Below are 18,826 nucleotides of genomic sequence, written 5' to 3'. Positions count from 1 at the left end.
CGGCCCCCGGGCCTTAGGTTGCCCACCCCTGACTTAGACCCTGGATTGTGGTGGTGGGACACTGGGGAGCAGTCTGGGGAAGGGATTATCTGGGAGGTGCTAGAAGGAGGAGGTTTGAGCAATCGGGGGGGGGGGGGTCAGAAGAAAGAGGCTCTTCCAGGACAGGGCTGGAGGCTGAGAGTCACAGTGTCAGTGCAGACTCAGAGAGAGAGAAGTCAGAGGTTGCCAATGCTACCCAGTAACAGGACAGCCTCAGTTCTGCTGGCCCTCCTCCCCTCTGACCTCCAGGAGAGTCCTGCACTTTGCTGAGCAATGGGACAGACAGGCCCAGAAGGGGAGCTCACTCCCTTGATACAGCTTTCATCTGCTTGGGGAGGGGGGTTATTATACAGTCATACCTCGGTTCGGTTTGAGTACTTTCAGTTTAAGTACTCCGCAGACCCGTCTGGAACGGATTAATCCACTTTCCATTACTTTCAATGGGAAAGTTCGCTTCAGGTTATGTACGCTTCAGTTTAAGTACGGACTTCCAGAACCAATTACACTCATACTTCGGGTTAAGTACGCTTCAGGTTGAGTACTCCGCAGACCCGTCTGGAACGGATTAATCCACTTTCCATTACTTTCAATGGGAAAGTTCACTTCAGGTTAAGTACGCTTCAGGTTAAGTACAGACTTCCGGAACCAATTGTGTGCTTAAACCGAGGTACCACCGTATTGAGTGAGAAGTTAGAGGGAAAAGGCAGGACCAGTGGTCAGTTTCAGCAGCATCTCCAACTAGAGCTAAAGGAACTCTGCTGTGTTACTTTCTGTGAACAAAAGCTAATTGCATTTCATGTCTTAGGTTCTTTCCTGCCCTGTGGATGACTTGTGCTCGGCAACCAGCTCCTTGACAATCAGAGGTTGAAATTCCTTTTATCCTAGATACGAAAAGTAGCCAAGGAAATTACAATAAAAAATTAATCTTTATTATTTTGCACATTAGTAATGATGTATAGCATTATTTAGGATATTAGTAGCATTTCCTGCATGCAGTTCACCAATACAGTATAAGTTGATTGTTTGTTAAAAGAAATAATCTATATTTAACATATCCCATGTAAGAAACATAAAATGTCCTGATGTGTTTGGTTATATAATTCTGCTATTTATTTTTTTCTGTGAAAAAATACTGTGGACCCAAGATATATTTGTGACAGTTCTATTAAAGCATGAGTCAAATGAACAAACACAGTCTGCGTAAATAAACACAGGAAAAGAACATGGTTCTGTGAAAGAAAAAGGCTACATTTTCTGATGCAGGCACTGCTAGAGATTTAAAATAAAAACATTGCATCCTCTTCCAAGTGCAAAGAATTGCTGGAAGCAAGCGAACTGTGAATCTTTGCTTCACAAATAATTGAATTATTGCACCTTGAAAATGTTTGCAAATACAATTTTAAAAAGCAGAAAGCTACAATTACCCGTCTCTTCTTCGTTTCTTATTTTCTGAAGTTCTTCCGTGAGAAAGTGCTATGGACAGAATGTAACCCAAAAGGCTGCAACGTCAACCTCAAGATAAAATTCATTTCTCATTTTTATGTACATAATGCTCAAAAATAAAACAAACATGATTTTTTTTTTTTACAATATTTATATTTGCTTATAAAATTCTAACCACATTATTTTCAACAGGTTTAGCAGTTTGCAACATGTCTGTACAGTCTGGCTATACATCAGATTGGTTTCCGCTTCAAATTTAAAAATGTCAAACAGAAAAAAGAACCTCTGAAGTAGCTGCAAATATTGCTTAATGATATGAGGGGATGAGGTCTTGTTGAACGCTTTTTTTCCCACTTTACCTCTGACGTATGGCTTCCCATATTTAAGATTCTGGACACTTGAAGGAAGAGCAGCGTAGGCAATATAAACATGCACTGATAGGATCCAAACTATCTATAATGGTACAGAATACATTGTTTTTACCTGTTGAAAGCTTGCACACTAAACCTATTGTGGTACATATTTGATGCAATAAATGTGCTCAGGTCGTTATTCATTTGCTCAAACATGCACCACAGGTAAAATTACTATTTACACAACAGAGGGCTCTTCCTTAAACACGTACGTTGGCAACCTGGCTGAGAGCTGAAGATGGCTAAACAATGCTGCAGGATGAAGCGGAACAAATTCATAAAGGGGTTTTTTGGTCAGTCCAGTTGTTTCTTTTTTTCCCTTTTCTTTTTTAAGGGCACATTGCCTTAAATACACCATACAGGGGAAAAATAATTGACACAGACATAAAACCAGCGACTCCCGACTCCAGCTCTTGCTGAGGTTTAATTGCCGGTGCAAAAATAAACCGGCTTGTTTTGCTCAGGTGAGTTTGAGGGGACTTTAGAGGCATTTAAACACTTGCCCGAATGTAACACAACATGAAACACGTTCGTTAAAGCACCTCAGAACGGAGTATTCCCTTGCAGTTTTAACAAGAGTTGTTAAAAAACTCGTTGCTCTTGGTGGACGTAATGTTTTTTTCCCCCATGCATGATCTATAAGAAGTGCAGCATGCCCCCCCATGCAAATCGTTTTGGTGTGCATATAAGAGAGTCATATAATAGAACGCCTGGTCCTCATACCGACAAAGTAGCAGAACTTACCCCCTTTCCCCAGCATAAACCCCATTTACAAAAATAGTCACAATGTGTGAATAAAAAGAAAGAAAGGAAGGTAGAAAGGAAAGGAATCCACCAACACAATTTCATAAAAAGATGACAAATGTGGCAGTTGAAATGGATATACTTACTGACTGTACTAAGTGTTCTATGTTTTAACACACACACAAATTAGTGTCCCAACCCCCAACCCTTTTACTGGTCCCTACAGTCTGATTAGCCATTTTTTCCTCTCCTCTTCAGCAGTGTCAGCTGGTAATGAAAACAGGAACCTCCTGTCATGCTTCCCATAGTTTATATATAGTCACATTTTGATGACGAGGGGTTTCTGTCTTGTTATAGGCACTGACCTTAAAGAATACAGTATATTTGTAAAAACTGTCTGTTTGGCATATACCGCCTAGAGGAGTCCTGTTGACACAACTACATTACTCACACAGGCTGTAAACAATTTGTCACCCAATGGCGCTTTACTTTTTCTTCTGTACATCTTTACCTTCTTTTTCGTGTTTTTCTTCAATGGGCTTGGTTACGCGGTCGTAGGACGGTGGACAAAGAGCGGTGGACATGGTCAGGTCTGTTTTTTCTGTGTAAGAGTTTTCATTGATCTTATCAATGAGAATTTCATCCTTGAGACGTTGGCCCGCCCCTCCTCCTAATTTATTTTTATTATATACAAAGGAAGCTTGGTGTATTGTCTGTCTTAGGCGGTGACGCCTGTAAGCCCGCTGAATGATGACAGCGGACAACTCCTCTTGTTTACGTTTCAATGTAGTTGTGATGGGCTCATACGAGGCTTTGGAAGGGTTGGATTGCATAAAGCGGTCCTCCATCTGTATGCGGAGAGCATCCATCTCTCCGCTCTCCCCAAGGACGCGCTTCGTAAAAGCAAACAAGATGTCAAGGCAGTGAATTCTGTCACCACTTACCATGGGTAGATCCATCGCAATAAGCTGAACCTTGTTGGGTTTTGCTAAATGAAGAGGAGGTTCCAAGGCAGCTGCAAACTCCGAGAGTTTTTCAAATTCCATAAACTGGGTTGCATCCGGGTCAAACTTTTCCCAGACTTCATAGAACATCTCGAAGTCATCCTCGCTCAAAGGCTCAGCACTTTCTTCGGTCGCCACACCAAAGTTCTCCAGAATGACAGCGATGTACATGTTTACTACAACTAAAAATGATATGATGATATAGCTGACAAAGAAGAAGATCCCAACAGAAGGATTGCCACAATCTCCTTTGACGGAGCTTCCTGGGTGGTCTTTTTTAGGGTCACAGTCTGGAGGCCCACTGTTGAGAATGGGCGCTAGCAAGCCATCCCAGCCAGCAGAGGTGGTGATCATGAAGAGGCAGATCATGCTGTTGCCAAAAGTTTCAAAGTTGAACATGTCATCGATGCCCACTTCTCTCTTCACGTAGGCAAAGTTGGACATTCCAAATATAGCGTAGATGAACATGACCAGGAAAAGGAGAAGGCCGATGTTGAACAAGGCAGGGAGAGACATCATCAAGGCAAAAAGCAGCGTGCGGATTCCTTTAGCACCCTTGATGAGACGCAGGATTCGACCTATCCTGGCAAGTCGGATCACTCGGAACAAGGTGGGTGACACAAAGTATTTTTCAATGATCTCTGCTAGGAACATACCTGTTAAAAATACAATTAAGCAATAGTCTTAGGGCTAATTATTTATCATTGCCAATGTCCTGCCTTGACTTACCTGTGTACTTTAAGGAGCTTTCAGTGACAAAGTCTGCAATCCTATGCACAATGACTCAGAAGTAAATCTCTGAACAAAGCCACCCTTATTTCTGAGTAAACATGCACAGGAATGGGCTTTAAACTGCCATGTTTCCGACTTTATGGCAGTGTGCAGTAACAACTCAAGAATGTTAGAAGTCAACTTTTATATTTTATCTAACACATAGAAAATTATGTCACCTAAGCCTTTCTAGATTCATTCATCTTAACCTATTGTTATTTGAAATCTAAATCAAGCAGCACATCTGGGAGTAACCAATTTAAATATAACACACTAGGCACTTTTGATACCAGAAGTCAGTGATAACCAACATAAACATACCTTATGAAGGTAATAAACAATGTCGAGGCTCCTGCCCTACAGAGCAGGCAAGCCTGCTGGCCTGACATTAAAGGAGGATTAAAGGAGGATGGTGGCTGTTTCCATCTAACCTAGCAACTCCCCCCCCCCCCCGGGAAAGCTGAGCTGAATGGGTTGCTGTGTCCCCACTAGAGCTGGCCCTTACTAGTAGGTTGAATGAGTTGGCCACCTCAGCAGCAGATGCTGCAAAATGGGGAGTGGCAATAGGTATTGGTGGATAGAGGGTGGTGGTAGTGGTTGCTGTTTTCACCTTTGCTTCAAGCAACAGAAGGTCTTGGACCAGTCCTGGTTCCCACATATAGAAGCAAATGGGGCATTCATCAAAAACATTTTCCTTTCCATCATTTCTTTAAGAGTTTGTAAATTATAGCCTTTGGGGGAGTATTGGTTTGTAGATTAAGTGTAAGAGTGAACTTAGAAAACAGATCCTCTTTTTTTTTAAAAGCAGCTTGTGTGATTTTTGTCACCCACCCACCACTCCAATGTGCTTAACCAAATATACTTACCATGTTACTAAAAATGAGGGAACCCCCCCCCCTGTGTTGGAAAGATTTCGGCCCACAGAAGGACTCCCAAAAGTGGAATATGTGACACCATCTTTTGGGGTTGTTTTCCTAAGAAAGAAACCTGGGGCCAGGGGAGATGCCACAGTCTCCAAAGTGGGAAGATAAATATGCAGGGACTTTCTAACCAAATATATCGGTGGGTGTGAGAGTACCAGTCTTTACTGAACAGTGAGGGGGCCAAGACAGAAAGGAGAGGAAAATCCTACTCACTGAGATCTAGCAATTTGAGATTTCAACCTGTCTGGAATTTCCCTCATCGGATGAAATGGATACAAGCAACCTATATCATCAGAGATACCATTTGTCAAACATATTCAGAAACGATTGTGATGCATATGACACAATTACAGAAGATAGATGCAACTAGGAAACAACGTGGCTGAGCAACTGAAAACTGCAAAAGAAATAAAGCAACGTTCAAAGCAACTTAATATACTTTTGACATTTGCCTCGCTTTGTTTAGAACGGGCCTTACCTACAATGGAGAGGATGACAACCACAAAATCAAAAATGTTCCAACCAATGGTGAAATAATAATAGCGCAGGGAAATTAGTTTCAAGACACATTCTCCAGTGAAGAGGACTATGAAGATCAGATTAATCCGGTACAGAATATCTTCCATTTCTTCACTTTGGTCATCTGTTTCGACCATCATGGTGATCATATTAAGGCAGATGAGAATCATAATACTGATGTCAAATACTTGTCTTGTCACAAAATCAAAGACCATGCCTTGATATTTGTTCTGAGGTATAAAGAAGAGATATTAATCAGTTAAGGCTCTGGTGTGCACACTGCTAGATTACAACTCAATAACATATACTATTATTAATTTTTATTAGTTTTCGCATACCACATATTCCATTATCAGACATTTGGGCTCATTACATTCATTATCTTTGCAAATTCTCTAGAATTCTCAAATAAAAATACAGCTTAGTATAATAACAACAACTCTTAAAGTTCAAACCTAAAGTTACAAAAATTTCCGATGATCGACTTCCACACTACTTTCTTCTGCTGTTTTTATATTCATATGTTTGGTTGCACGGTATAACATTCCTTATAGTTTCAGTCTATTTTCAACATTCTTCATATCGTTTTTAAACCTTCATCCTCTTTCTTTTTGTACTCATATTTTCTTGTTTAATCCTCTTTTTGTGTGTGTATATATATATATATATATATATATATATATATATATATATATGCGTGTTTATTTATTTATTTATTTTTACTATACATTGTACTGTATTTTCTATCTGTATGTCCAATAAAGCTTTTTAATTTGTTGTTGTGAATTTGTTTCCTTCTGTGAGTAATTTCTTATTTAAGATGTTATTTTGTTTCAACTATCTTATCTATATATGCTATAAATTTTCCCCATTCTTTCATGTACACCTCGCTGCCTTGCTGTCTTATTCTCGATGTTAGTTTTGCAATTTCCATATATTCCACCATTTTCCTTCTCCAGTCTTCTACTGATGGAATTAACTCTTGTTTCCAGACCTGAGCTAGAATTACCCTCGCTCCTGTAGTCGCATATAGGAACCATTTGACATCATCCTTTGCAACATCTTTCCCCACCATTCCCAACAGGAATGCCTCCGGCTTCTTTTTTATTGTATATTTAAGAATCTTTTTAATCTCATTATATATATCCTCCCAATATTTCTTGACTCTTTCACAGGACCACCACATGTGTATGAAGTTGCCTTCCTTAGATTTACATTTCCAACATTTCGTATCTCCTGTCTTGTACATTTTGTATAGCTTAGTTGGTGTAAGGTACCACCTGTATATCATTTTGTACATATTTTCTTTTAAGATTGTGCAAGCCGTAAATTTCATTCCTACATTCCATAGTTTAAACCACTCTGCATATTCTATATTATGTCCCAGATCCATCGCCCATTTAATCATCACGGTCTTTGTTTCTTCATCTTTAGTGTTCCATTCCAGTAGGAAATCATAAATTTTTGATATGTTTTTTTCCTCACTTGATAATACTGTTTTTTCTAATATTGTCTTAGAATGCTCAAAACCTTTTGATTTCCTATCCTTTGTGAACACACTGTATATTTGTTGGTATTCCCACCACCCCTGTAGATGTTCTTTAAGTTCTTCATATGGTTTCATCTTTAACTCATTGTCTTGCTCTGTCAGGATATCTCTATACGTTAACCATTTTGTTTTCATGTTTATTTTTTTCACTGACAGGGCCTCCTGGGGTGATAGCCAACCTGGCGTTTTCTTTTCGAACCATTCTTTATATTTGGACCAGACTTCGAATAACGATCTTTTTATACAGTGGTTTCGCTATGTTTCGCTATGTTTTTTTATTGTGTGTGTCTATATCTATATATCAATAACATATATAGATATAGACACACACACAATAAAAACATAGCGAAACATCAAACATAAAAACTTCTCAGCACATGACTACCTTCAGATGTCTTTAGGGCGACAAATAGTTTGCACATATGCATGCCCAAAATCAAGAAAAACCAACTCATTTAAATGTATTCAAGTATTGATTGCTCTCTCCAATTTAAAGAAAGCTTAAACTCACTTCTCATTTGCTGTTTTTAAAATGAATCTTTCAATCTAGAATAGTGTCACTTACCCCTGGTCTAGGAATAGGCTTTTGAGGCTTTTTAGACCCCAACTTTTTCATTGCATTGTAGTACTTTTTCTGTTCTTCTGTCATAAAGATATCTTGACCTCCAAAGTAAGGGCATAACATGAAAAATGGTTATAATCACATTCTCATAGATGGCCTATACACTTACTTGCATTTATTCCATATTCATAATCAAAAGAAAAACAAATATTGGGCTGAATTGGTTTTTACAATGAGGTTCTTCCAAATTTTCCAGCGGTGCCGGTAAAAGGTGATACCCTTTAAACTGTTGTGCCCATTTACTGATTGTAGAATAAGAATTTTAATTTAGGCTCAATTCAGTAAGAATGGAAGATTTTATGTAGAACAGAGGTAGGGAAATTGTGGCTTTCCATAGGTGTCCCAGGTAGCACAGCCAATGGTCATGGGTGATGGGATTTGTAGTCCAGCAACATCTGAAGGAGCACAGATCACCCACCCCAAATATGAACCTTAACTGCCCCTGCATTCTGAGAGGAGGTGTGGTCACCACTCCGCAGGAACTTCTCTCCAATGACTAAACATTGCAGCTCTTCAATGTTTTGCAAGGCAAGGTTCTCTCCCAAATGGCCATGAATATTTATAGGTCTCTCCACTTTTCCCTTTAAAAGCCAGAGCAGGTATTTCATTTCATCGGTTCACATGATTTAGCCAAAGTTTACAATGTGAGCTTTAAAGGTAATGCAGGTAAAATACTTATCTTCTTTTTTTGCTGATTGAAGTTATCAATGATGACGCCAATGAATAGATTCAGGGTGAAGAATGACCCAAAGATGATGAAGATAACAAAGTAAATGTACATATAAAGGTTGTCTTCATACTTAGGCTGCTGTTCTACCTACAAAGTAAGCGAAATGATTGCGAAACCTCAACAAGGTGTATTTAAAAAAAAGCTTGCAAGTTGGCATCAAGACAACCCTGGAGCCCTCCAGATGTGTGAATGTGTGTATTTTGGCAGGTGTATAATTGAACATGTCAATGGTGTACTAATAGAGCATTAGTGATGAATTTATACTGGGGCACCAACACACCTTATTAGTTCTGCGATGCTTCCCTAATGTTACTGCACTATTGCCATCTGGAGAGGCACTCCAGCACAACAGCAGCAATCCAATGCTGCCAGATGCCCCCACTATTTGTGGTATGAAACAGGTGCAGGATTGTGTACAGCCACCACCCTAAGTACAAATGATCATAAGAGCACAATGCAAAAGAACTTCTGGGGGGGGGGCATAACAATGCTATATCTTCACTTTAATTGTCAGCATGCCTGGAATTCTTTATGTTACGATGATGGTGGTATTTCTGGTACCCCACCCATCTTTAATAATAATATAATTATATATTATATTATATTATATTATATTATATTATATTATATTATATTATATTATATTATAATGACAAAGCCTCTCCTCCTACCAGAGGGGAGGAGTTGTGAGCAGGAGCCGGTTCCTGCGTCGGCAGGGGGACGTATTCGGCCCCCTGCGTCAGTTACCCCAGCTGCCACGCCACGCCCGTCAGCCAGCCAATAGGACTGGCTTGGAGGCGGGGTTTAGCCAAATTTAAGCAACCGCGGCAGCTCCATGCTCTCATTCTGCTTCCTGAAGTCGTCGGATCACCTGCTCACCCTCCATTTAGGTCATATCTATGCTTTTGACCTTGCTATGGAGGTTGGTTGGTTGCCCAGGGGGCCCGGTAGGAATTTATATTCATTTGGCAAATTGGCAACAGCCTCTTGGTTTTTCGCCTACCTCGTAGCAAATCGTCACAACTTTTCGGGTATTGGCGGTTAGGCATTGGAATATGTGTCGTGTGTTGGAGGGCAGGTTGTGGCCATCACCTTCCCCTCCCCTTGTTGGGTATTCCGTTAAAGGAATCCGGCGGTTGTGGATCCTGTCCGATGCCCTGCTGGTGGCTAGGGCCATGGCACGACCCCCGGTGACATCAGGAGAAGCTTCCAGTTGTATTTGCATCAACAAGCTCCTCCCACTGGTTGTTAACCTTCAGATGACTCCATGCTGAGGGGGGTGGAGTCATGTATAGATTGTTTGATTCAATGCCTAAGCCAATACCACTCACATGCTGTAACCAATAAAGTTGTGGCCTTCTTTAGCCCATTAACATAAAATACATGTGTCCTTGTGTCTTATTTATCTCTAAGCGGGTGGCGGGTCCTCAACTCACAATAAGCTTCTTGTACCCTGCCCATCTGCCTGGGTTACCCCAGCCACTCTGGACAACTTCCAGCTAAGTATAAAGGAACACAAACCAATTAGGGTGCTATTTAATTTGAACATAATTCATGTTCACAATAATGTTACCCTCATGCACATTTCATCAGCAGAATTCTAGAATCTTTGTGCGGTAAAGAATGCAAAGTACTTACATTTCTTGAATCAACCGCTGCATACATAATGTCCATCCATCCTTTAAATGTAGCCTGCGTCAAGAAAATATTTTAAACATAAAACTCTGAACTCACAGCCTTGTACCAGAGTTACCAAAAGGAAATGCTTTACATATATATACATATCCTATAACTATGGACTGAAGTGAAGGGGGAGCTGTTCAAGCTTTCAGTGGGCTTGATCCCGCCATGCAGTGGGATCCTATACTGGTCAAAAGTAAGTTCCCTTAAGTGCAAAGAGATTCTCTGACAAGTAAGCGTGCTTCCAATGGGAGGAAGCCCCATTGACTCTATGGAACTCATCCTGAGTAGACATGCATAGGATTGTGATGTAAATTTGTTAAGCTTCGTTCCCCATGAAATGAAATTGGTCCCAACTAAATCAAATTGGCATGATGGCCATGACTTGGCTTAAGTCCCATTGATTTCAAGGAGGCCTAACTTAGTCCTGCTCCAGCTGACAGTTAAGAAAATTCAGAAGTAAACAAAAACGTTTCAGTATTTCAGTTCACTATACAAAGCACAGGTACAAAAGATGATACCTTTGGCAATATGGAAATAAGGTACTTTAATGTATCCTAAGATATAACAGGCTTCCCCATGCGAACCAGGAAGTGACCTCTCCAGACAACAGGACAACTCTTCTTTTCTTATCTCTGCAGCTGCGATCTTCTGGGTGACGCGGATGGCATTAGGCAGTTGAATGCCCATGCATATGCCATCTGTTTCCCTCCCTCCCCTCATAGCTCTGGGCTCTGGCAACCCATGCTATGTCACTGGGTGGGTCTACAATTCTATACTAAGTTGTGAGAACTCAATGGGACTGACTTCTGAACAGATATCATATCATATCATATCATATCATATCATAAATATATCACTTTCCTCCAAGGAGCTGAAGATGGTGTATGCGTCTTTTCCACTTTTATGCTCACTGTGAGGTAGGTTAGTTTGAGAGTTGGCAAATAGCTAATGAGCACCCAGAAGGTGAAACTGGAACTCCTGAGACCTAGTCCCACAGCCTCAAAGTAACATTTTAGGCTACCTTCATTTTATATTCTGGCAGTCTACAGTGATTCCATGACCTTCTTACCACCAAATTCCTAGCAAATTCCTATGAGCCTGATCAGACTAAGTGACGAAATAGTTGAACCAACTTTTCATTGTACACTAAGTAAACAAGAAGTAGTCTGTAAAGAGTGTTCACTTACTACTTGCAGTAAAGAAAGATACCCAAATCCCACATTATCAAAGTTAACTTTCACGTTTTTCCATCTGGCGGTTTCATTTCTTTCTATGAGCTCCTTGCACTGAGTCCGATTGAAAACTTCTTCAATTGTGAACATTTCACCAGTTGTGGTATTAATGCAGTGGTAGAACTTGCCAGCAAACAAGTTTACTCCCATGATGCTGAAAATTAGCCAGAATATAAGACAAACGAGAAGCACATTCATGATGGATGGAATCGCTCCTAGAAGGGCATTCACAACCACCTAATACACAAATACAGGAGGGAAAAAAAGAGTATAAGAATACTTACAGCAATAACATAATTACTCTGTTGCACCAATGCATAATTTTTCTGTTTTACTTTATTTTTTAGAGTGAATTATTAAATGGCTAATCACAATTTTGATTGCAACAGAGTCCCTATTTTAAAGAAAATTTTCACATATGCAACAACATCAAAGATGAGAAAACTAAAATACTTAAATAAAAGTAAAAAGTAAAAAAACCTGATAATAGTAACATGAAGATTGTTGAACTCTGTAAAAAAAGAGATATATGTTAAAATACTAATACAGAAAATCAAAATATAAACTGAAATGATTGTATAATTTCTTTAAAACTAAAAAAACAAAATGTCAATAATGTTATCAAAGAGAATTAGTAAAGATTAGTATATATATATTGTACAGTTAACCATGCATTATTATTACAAAGATTAATTTCTTTGCATAAGAAAGCCAGACAGTTTTGCAATATGTGCTTATTTAAATAATCACATAGTTTATTTCAAGCTCCAGTCTTTATTGAGAAAATGAATCTTTTTTCAGTTTAAACATTTTGTTTAAAAATGATTGAATGAAAAATTCATATGTCCTTATGGCGAAGTGTTTAATTAAAGGATCAAAAACATTTAAACACATTGGGCTCCTTTACTAAATCAAGAAACACCTTACTTTATTGACTGCAATACATTTGTAAGTTTATCTAATAAAACATGACTGGGAAGAATGCTATCCAGAAAGCTAAGAGGTTAGAGCCTAAGATCCCTTGAGTGGAGTTCCACTCGTGGAAAGGTCACTCCCCCCCTGCAGTCCCCTAGATATCTGCTCCAGGGGTGCAAGGGGGTGGACTGGGGGATTCTGTGAATGGGTTGGATCTATAGGTGTCATTCTGTTTCCAGAAGGCCCTTTGAGCCAACAGGGGCTTTCGCTAACATAAGGTGGAGGGCGAACATTCACAGATTCCCCCAGTCCACCCCCTTGGACTCCTGGAGCAGATATCTAGGGGATTGCAGAGGGAGTGACCTTTCCACGGTGCAGAGGTTATTAATATTTAAATGTGGAATACACTTCTTTTTCAGCATTAACTAGCATGGCTGTACTCCAACACGTGGGCGCAGAACAACCCTTTATTTGAGGAACCCTCTCCAAAAAACCAAATCCTACTGACTGGGTCTTTGGCAGGGGGTGGGGGAGACACAATCCTGACCACCATAATTTCCCTAATTGATAGGATTTAACAGTTTCCCCCCAAGAGGGTTCTTCATGTACAGTCCAAAATCCATAGATTGATGGATTGAGCAACAGAATTGCACAAGCAGGACCTATTTGTGGCTTCATATCCAGAGAGGGATACGCATGCAGAAAAAGCCTGTAACTGGATCAGGGAGGTATGTGCTTGGTTTGAAATTAGTGAGTTTTTAAATGCGTGTTCCCAGCATCAGTCACCTTCAGAGGAGTGCGCAGTAGAGGCCTGGTTTGCAAAGTCTTGTTAAACCATTGTTAAAATAAACCACACTTTGCTGCAAATGTGCAGGTGTTCTGGGGCGGTGCTCCCTTGGTGCCGGGAAACAAGCTTGCCAAAAACAATCCTTGGTTACCACTTGTGGTTTCTTTAGAGAGAAACAAACCACCGTGAGCCCAGGTTCGATTGCAACCCTACCTAGGCTTTGTTTCCTGGCAGCACGGCAGCAGAAGAGGAGAAACGCCTGTGATTTTAGCAGCATGCGTTAGCTCGTTACACGCAAGCCATGGTTTCCTTTTAACAATGGTTTGACCACAACGTGATGCGTGAACTGTGTTACGGTTTTTGCAGAGCCTTGCAGGCTGCAAAAGAAGTAGCCCTTCTCATCCAGAGTGAAATACCAAGGAACAACCAAAGCAAGCAGGCCCTCAGAACCTCGCCCAAACACGTTATGAACTTGTGGGGGGGGGGGTCCTTGGAGCTCACATAGCTGCTTAGAAAGCTCCTTTCCCAGCTTAGAAAGTTAGGCATGGCAGAGCTTCAAAACGATTTTGCTTCAAGCCTGGCTAACTACGGCGCAGCAAGGTTTCTATCTCTCAGAACCATTCAGGGTTAGGGCATGCCCCCCTCTCCCAACACCACCTGCCTTATAGCCGCATGCTGTGGTTATTTTGGAAACAGCATTCTAGGCTCTTTCTGCTGTACCCCAGCTACTATATTTTAAGCGCTTAAGTTGTGCAGCTGGCAGTGGCCATAGGGAATCAAGGATGAGTGCTCTCGAAGGCAGGCCCTGCCTTCCAAGGTGACAGCCTGCTTGCTGCTCTCCTAAACCTTGAGCAGCGCTTGGGAAACTCATGTGACTATGAGGCCATCTTGCCTAGCTGATGGTTAAAAAGAACCTTATATACTAATAGCAAGCTCATTCCCCAAGTGCCTATCCTTGCATAGGCAAAACAGCACCACCCACCCACAATATTTTTTTTTGGGGGGGGGACAAGGTTAGCAGAAGTAAGAAATTATTTAGGGAAAAACTATAACAGGAGGGGGGCCCTGACAGTGTATTGAAGACTGAGCATGCTCAATGGGCACAGAATGTTGGGAGGAAATGGAAAACTGTGGTGAGCGGAATGGAGTATCCTGGAAAGGGGAATGGCTGGTTGAAAGCCTGAGCAGGAACATTTCACACTGCAGTAGTCTGTCGCAGGTTCTCCTTTCAGGATAAAGCCTTGTCCTATAAGGTGGAACCCCAACATTACAGTACAGTACAGGTAGCTTGCATGGTAGTAGAAATTAGGAGGGGAGGGAGGGGTTGGCATGGCAATTGAATTACTGCATTGTGGTGGAACATAATGCTTGGTGTTTAGAGTGCTTTTGGTCAGGGGGTATTTTGGGGCTGAGCCTTTGTTTATTCTCTTTTCTTTCTCACAAGGAGACAGTTTGGTATAAATAAAGTCACAGAGCTGGTTAAATCTCAAGCATATGAATTTTTCTTCAGCCTTAACAAAATTCAGTTGAAATGCTCATAATTTCAGAACAAATGTAATGGCAGGGGCGGGGGAGCTCTGGCCCTGCAGTGCTGCTGGACTCCAACTCCCATCAGCTCCAACCAGCATGGTCAAAAGGATGATGGGAACCGGAGTGCATCAACATTTAGAGAGCCAAAAGTTAGCCATTCCTGGTGTATTGGATTTCAGTCTTGGTTTCACCTTTCTTGCATAGAACTCTACTGTGGAGTATGAATAGCCCTTCCAAGACACGAACGGCACTTTTGACTCCAACCCATTGATCTTAGCCTTCCTTAATGTTTCTCTCTTGTCATTATGTCTGGCCTTATAGAATGAAACAATCTAGGGGCAAAAGCTGTGTGAAACAATCAAGCTGCGAAAAGTAATTAATTACTGCAGGAGGACTGAATGAGGAATTAGCTGTCCACCTCACTCATCAAAATAAATTGGCTATGCAAAGACAATTCAATAATTAGACCTGGAGAAATGGAAAACATGTTTCTGATTCTGTCAATTGTAAAAAGAGTTATTACTGAATCAATGTAAGAGGCATTTTTAAGCATATCTTCTGAATTGTACAGAATAAAGTTCGAGATACCAATTTATTTTTTAATGTTGCTGCCTTGGAAACTGGACTGGAAATTTGAAATATGATACTGTATCACTTTAAAGCAATCAGCCAGAAATATGCATAAGACATGCAAAACTAAAACTGCAAGGTGGATTAATTTTTTTTTAAACTCCTTTTCCGCTTTACTGCTCTAAGAAAAATACATCAAGCACGGCGTAACATGCTCTCTTTCAGTGAGTTTACACATAAACACATGCTTTACATATTTTGAACTACTGCAAGAGCATTACATTACAGGGAGTTTTAAAAATGGTAAATATAAAGCAATGGGTATATTCAAATCTCACTTTGCATGTAGTTATAAGCATTGATCTACATGCACTGAGATTAGAATATAGCTTCCAATCTGTGACAGATTTAATTCACATAAAAGCGATTATTTACTTTGCCTTCCAGCACCTCTGTGGAGTTAGGATGGTTGAAATTTACTTTTGAATATATTTAAACAGTTCTCACAATAACACAACAGTCTTGCATTTTTTAAATGTTTACTTTGATAAATAATTCCCCTGTCCCTGTTGTGCATGTTAAAGTAGTTGTGATACTTCACAGACTTACTTTGTCCTTAGGTCTTGGATTTTTCTTCCGCATAGGAATAATTTTACCAAATTTCGAACAGAGAAATCATATGAAGTTAATTTAAAGCTCCACATTTAAATATAATGATACAAATATGTGAAAACCCAAACTTGATAGGTAGGAACAACAGGTCAGAATTTTAGGTTCTGATTGCATGGAGATGTTTATTATAATTTTTTTGGCAAGCTGCTTTAAAATTTGGTGTGGTCCATCCACAAGTCAATTAAACAAAACCATTTTTTTAATAAGACATTTAAAAAATACGGTTGATGCTTGACCTCAGTTTCATTTAAATTTGAACAGTATTCTTTATTGCCAACTAGACTACAAAGTGGTTAATTAAAGGTCTTGTTTATGATGCCTTCTTCCCCTCACAAGACTGACCCTTAATTCTGTAACAGTTTTCATCTCTCTAAATTATCCTCAACTCAAGATGCAGTGCTTGTCATCTTTCGCTCCAAAGTAGCCTCCAACCCTATTTGCTCTTTGGTTGCTTCGGTCAGAGGTCATAAATTCCCAGTTCAGCACCAGACTCTGAACACGGCTTGTCAGAAAAACCTAGTATTATTTGAGTCATGCTGAGAGTGGAAGTCCCAGAAGACCAATAGCAGATAGTACTGGAGAAGCTTTTGAGTCCCTGTGGAAGATTAGCGGTGCCAAACATATAAAGATATAACAAATTTTGTTATATCTTTAAGTTGGGCCCAGGGTGCTTCGAGACAGCTGTTTATTGTGGGATCAGTACTGTCACACCTTGGATCCCGAACGCCTTGGGAGTCGAACATTTTGGCTCCCAAACGCCCCAAACCCGGAAGTGAAGCCAAATGTCCGACGCGACTTCCGTGGCTTCCGATTGGCTGGAGGAAGGCAGCCAGTTGGAAGCGGCACCTTGGTTTCCGAACGTTTTGGAGGTCAAACGGACTTCTGGAACGGATTCCGTTTGACTTCCGAGGTACCTCTCTACTGATCACACATGCAGGTTTCTTCAACAGAGCATCAAAATATCTGCTCATATATCCCCCCCCCACATTTAATCCAGATTTACACTTTCTGCAGAACATCCAAGAGACTAAAAAGAAAACCTGTTGCCAATGACTTATTTGCAATGTCTGAATTAATTGCTTCCAATATTCTGTCTCTATATGGAAGCACTGCACTGGCACTAGTTCAGTGCTGCAGTTATCATGGAAGAAAGCAAGGAGGCATTAACGATTTTCATTCATCATTTCTCTGCCATCAACCCAATCCTGCCTTTGCCATGTCCCCACAAAATGAAGTTGCTGAAATGAAAACTGTCTCAAAAGAGTGCCGTTCAGTGACTTCTTTGAGAGCTGGTCAGGTTTTATGCCTGGGAGATTTTTTTTTCCCCGTTCACGAATCATTCATTAACAGACACACTGATTTCTGTGAATGTATAGCGCTCTTTCTAAATTTGGGCCAACTGCTTTGGACAGATAATGTTTACTATTCAAGTTGTTTGTGCCCTTAATCCATTTAATCTGTTTATAATTGACTTTGAATTATCAGCCGTATGTTGCTTGTTTTGTTCTTTAGCTGAATGAGAGACACCCTTTAAGTGGGAGAAAATGCACAGGAAATTGTGAAAAACTGACACTGTTGTGTACATGACTCTTTGGTTCCTTTTAGCTATCATTAAAGAGAAAAGTCGCAATGGAGATTGTGAATGGAAAAAAATGAAACCTAGTATAATCATATTCCTTATTCATATGAAGCAGATGTGTTTTGAAATTTATTTGTTTTTCAGGTCGCCATATTCTTGGTACTCGTATTACATGAACATTTAGCAGCGTTGCTATTCTTGTAGATTACTTAGGAATGAGTACAAAGGACAACAGTTCCCCAAACATTTGTGCCAACAAAAACATATTTGCAAGAATGTTCATGAATAGTAAATAAAAAGAAGTATGAACATGGATAAACCAAACAATCAGTTAAAAAACTGAATGAATGTTCGTGAACACTACAGCAATTGACCAGCTCTTACCCTATTCCACTGCTGACTTCTCAATTCATGAATTTCTTGTTTAAAGGGATTTGTTGAAATTAAGGGGTGGTTAGATGCACCTGAAATTCATGTATCGAGTCAGTTTCAATTTACAATATTTCTTCTTAGAAATTTTGAAGAAAATATATGCAACCTGATGGATACAATTTGAGGAACTGAGCTCCAGTATTCAGAATTTTGTTTTATGGTACTGATGTGGCTTTTACATCTCAGCACTAATTAGACACCATGTTATGTTATCGGCTGCCCATCTCACTAGAAAGGTTTTCTTTTATCATTATTCAAAAGCTGTTTCCTCTTATGTTTCCATGAAGTGGCAAAAAAAGAGAGAGCATTCTCTAAAAATAACAGGTTTGAACAACATGCAGTTTTGATCAGGTGGTATAGGGAGTGTAAATGAATGTTTTTAACGGAAGTCTTTGGAGTTTTGCTGGTGACTTCAATACAGGCACAAATTCACCCAGTAACTTTAAGAAACGGAAGAAAACAGGGGTATCAGGATAAATATTAAGCAGTGGTCCTGACTTACCCCAGAAAAAAAAAACATATAACACTGCATGATTTGTGTAGATAATGCTGTGGGATTGCTGGAATTGCTTTAACTGTTTTGGAAATTATTAGCCATTGTGAAAAAGAAAGAAAAATAATCCACTGAGTTGTCTGGTTAAATTAGTCACGTAAGCAGGTTTAGTCTGA

At 40.0% G+C, this 18,826-nt stretch overlaps 1 protein-coding gene across 5 annotated transcripts in view; it reads right to left on the bottom strand.

The window, feature by feature from the left end:
- Window positions 1-954: 954 nt before the first annotated feature.
- LOC118093592 (sodium channel protein type 1 subunit alpha) overlaps window positions 955-18,826 on the bottom strand; it is a 55,090-nt gene continuing 37,218 nt past the window's right edge. For all 5 annotated transcript variants that reach the window (XM_088660876.1, XM_088660888.1, XM_035133030.2 and 2 more), the window contains 6 exons: window positions 11,628-11,909; window positions 10,396-10,449; window positions 8,707-8,844; window positions 7,971-8,075; window positions 5,816-6,086; window positions 955-4,299 (listed from right to left, as the gene is read on the bottom strand). In XM_088660876.1, the coding sequence (XP_088517002.1) occupies window positions 3,125-4,299; window positions 5,816-6,086; window positions 7,971-8,075; window positions 8,707-8,844; window positions 10,396-10,449; window positions 11,628-11,909 (2,025 nt within the window). In that variant the 3' untranslated portion in view covers window positions 955-3,124. The remainder of the gene's footprint in view (window positions 4,300-5,815; window positions 6,087-7,970; window positions 8,076-8,706; window positions 8,845-10,395; window positions 10,450-11,627; window positions 11,910-18,826) is intronic.

This window comes from Zootoca vivipara, chromosome 1 (genome assembly GCF_965207765.1).
Source record: "Zootoca vivipara chromosome 1, rZooViv2.hap1.1, whole genome shotgun sequence".
NCBI classification, from domain to species: Eukaryota; Metazoa; Chordata; class Lepidosauria; order Squamata; family Lacertidae; genus Zootoca; species Zootoca vivipara.
Note: the sequence above shows the minus strand (reverse complement) of the source record. Positions and strands in the feature narration are given on the sequence as shown.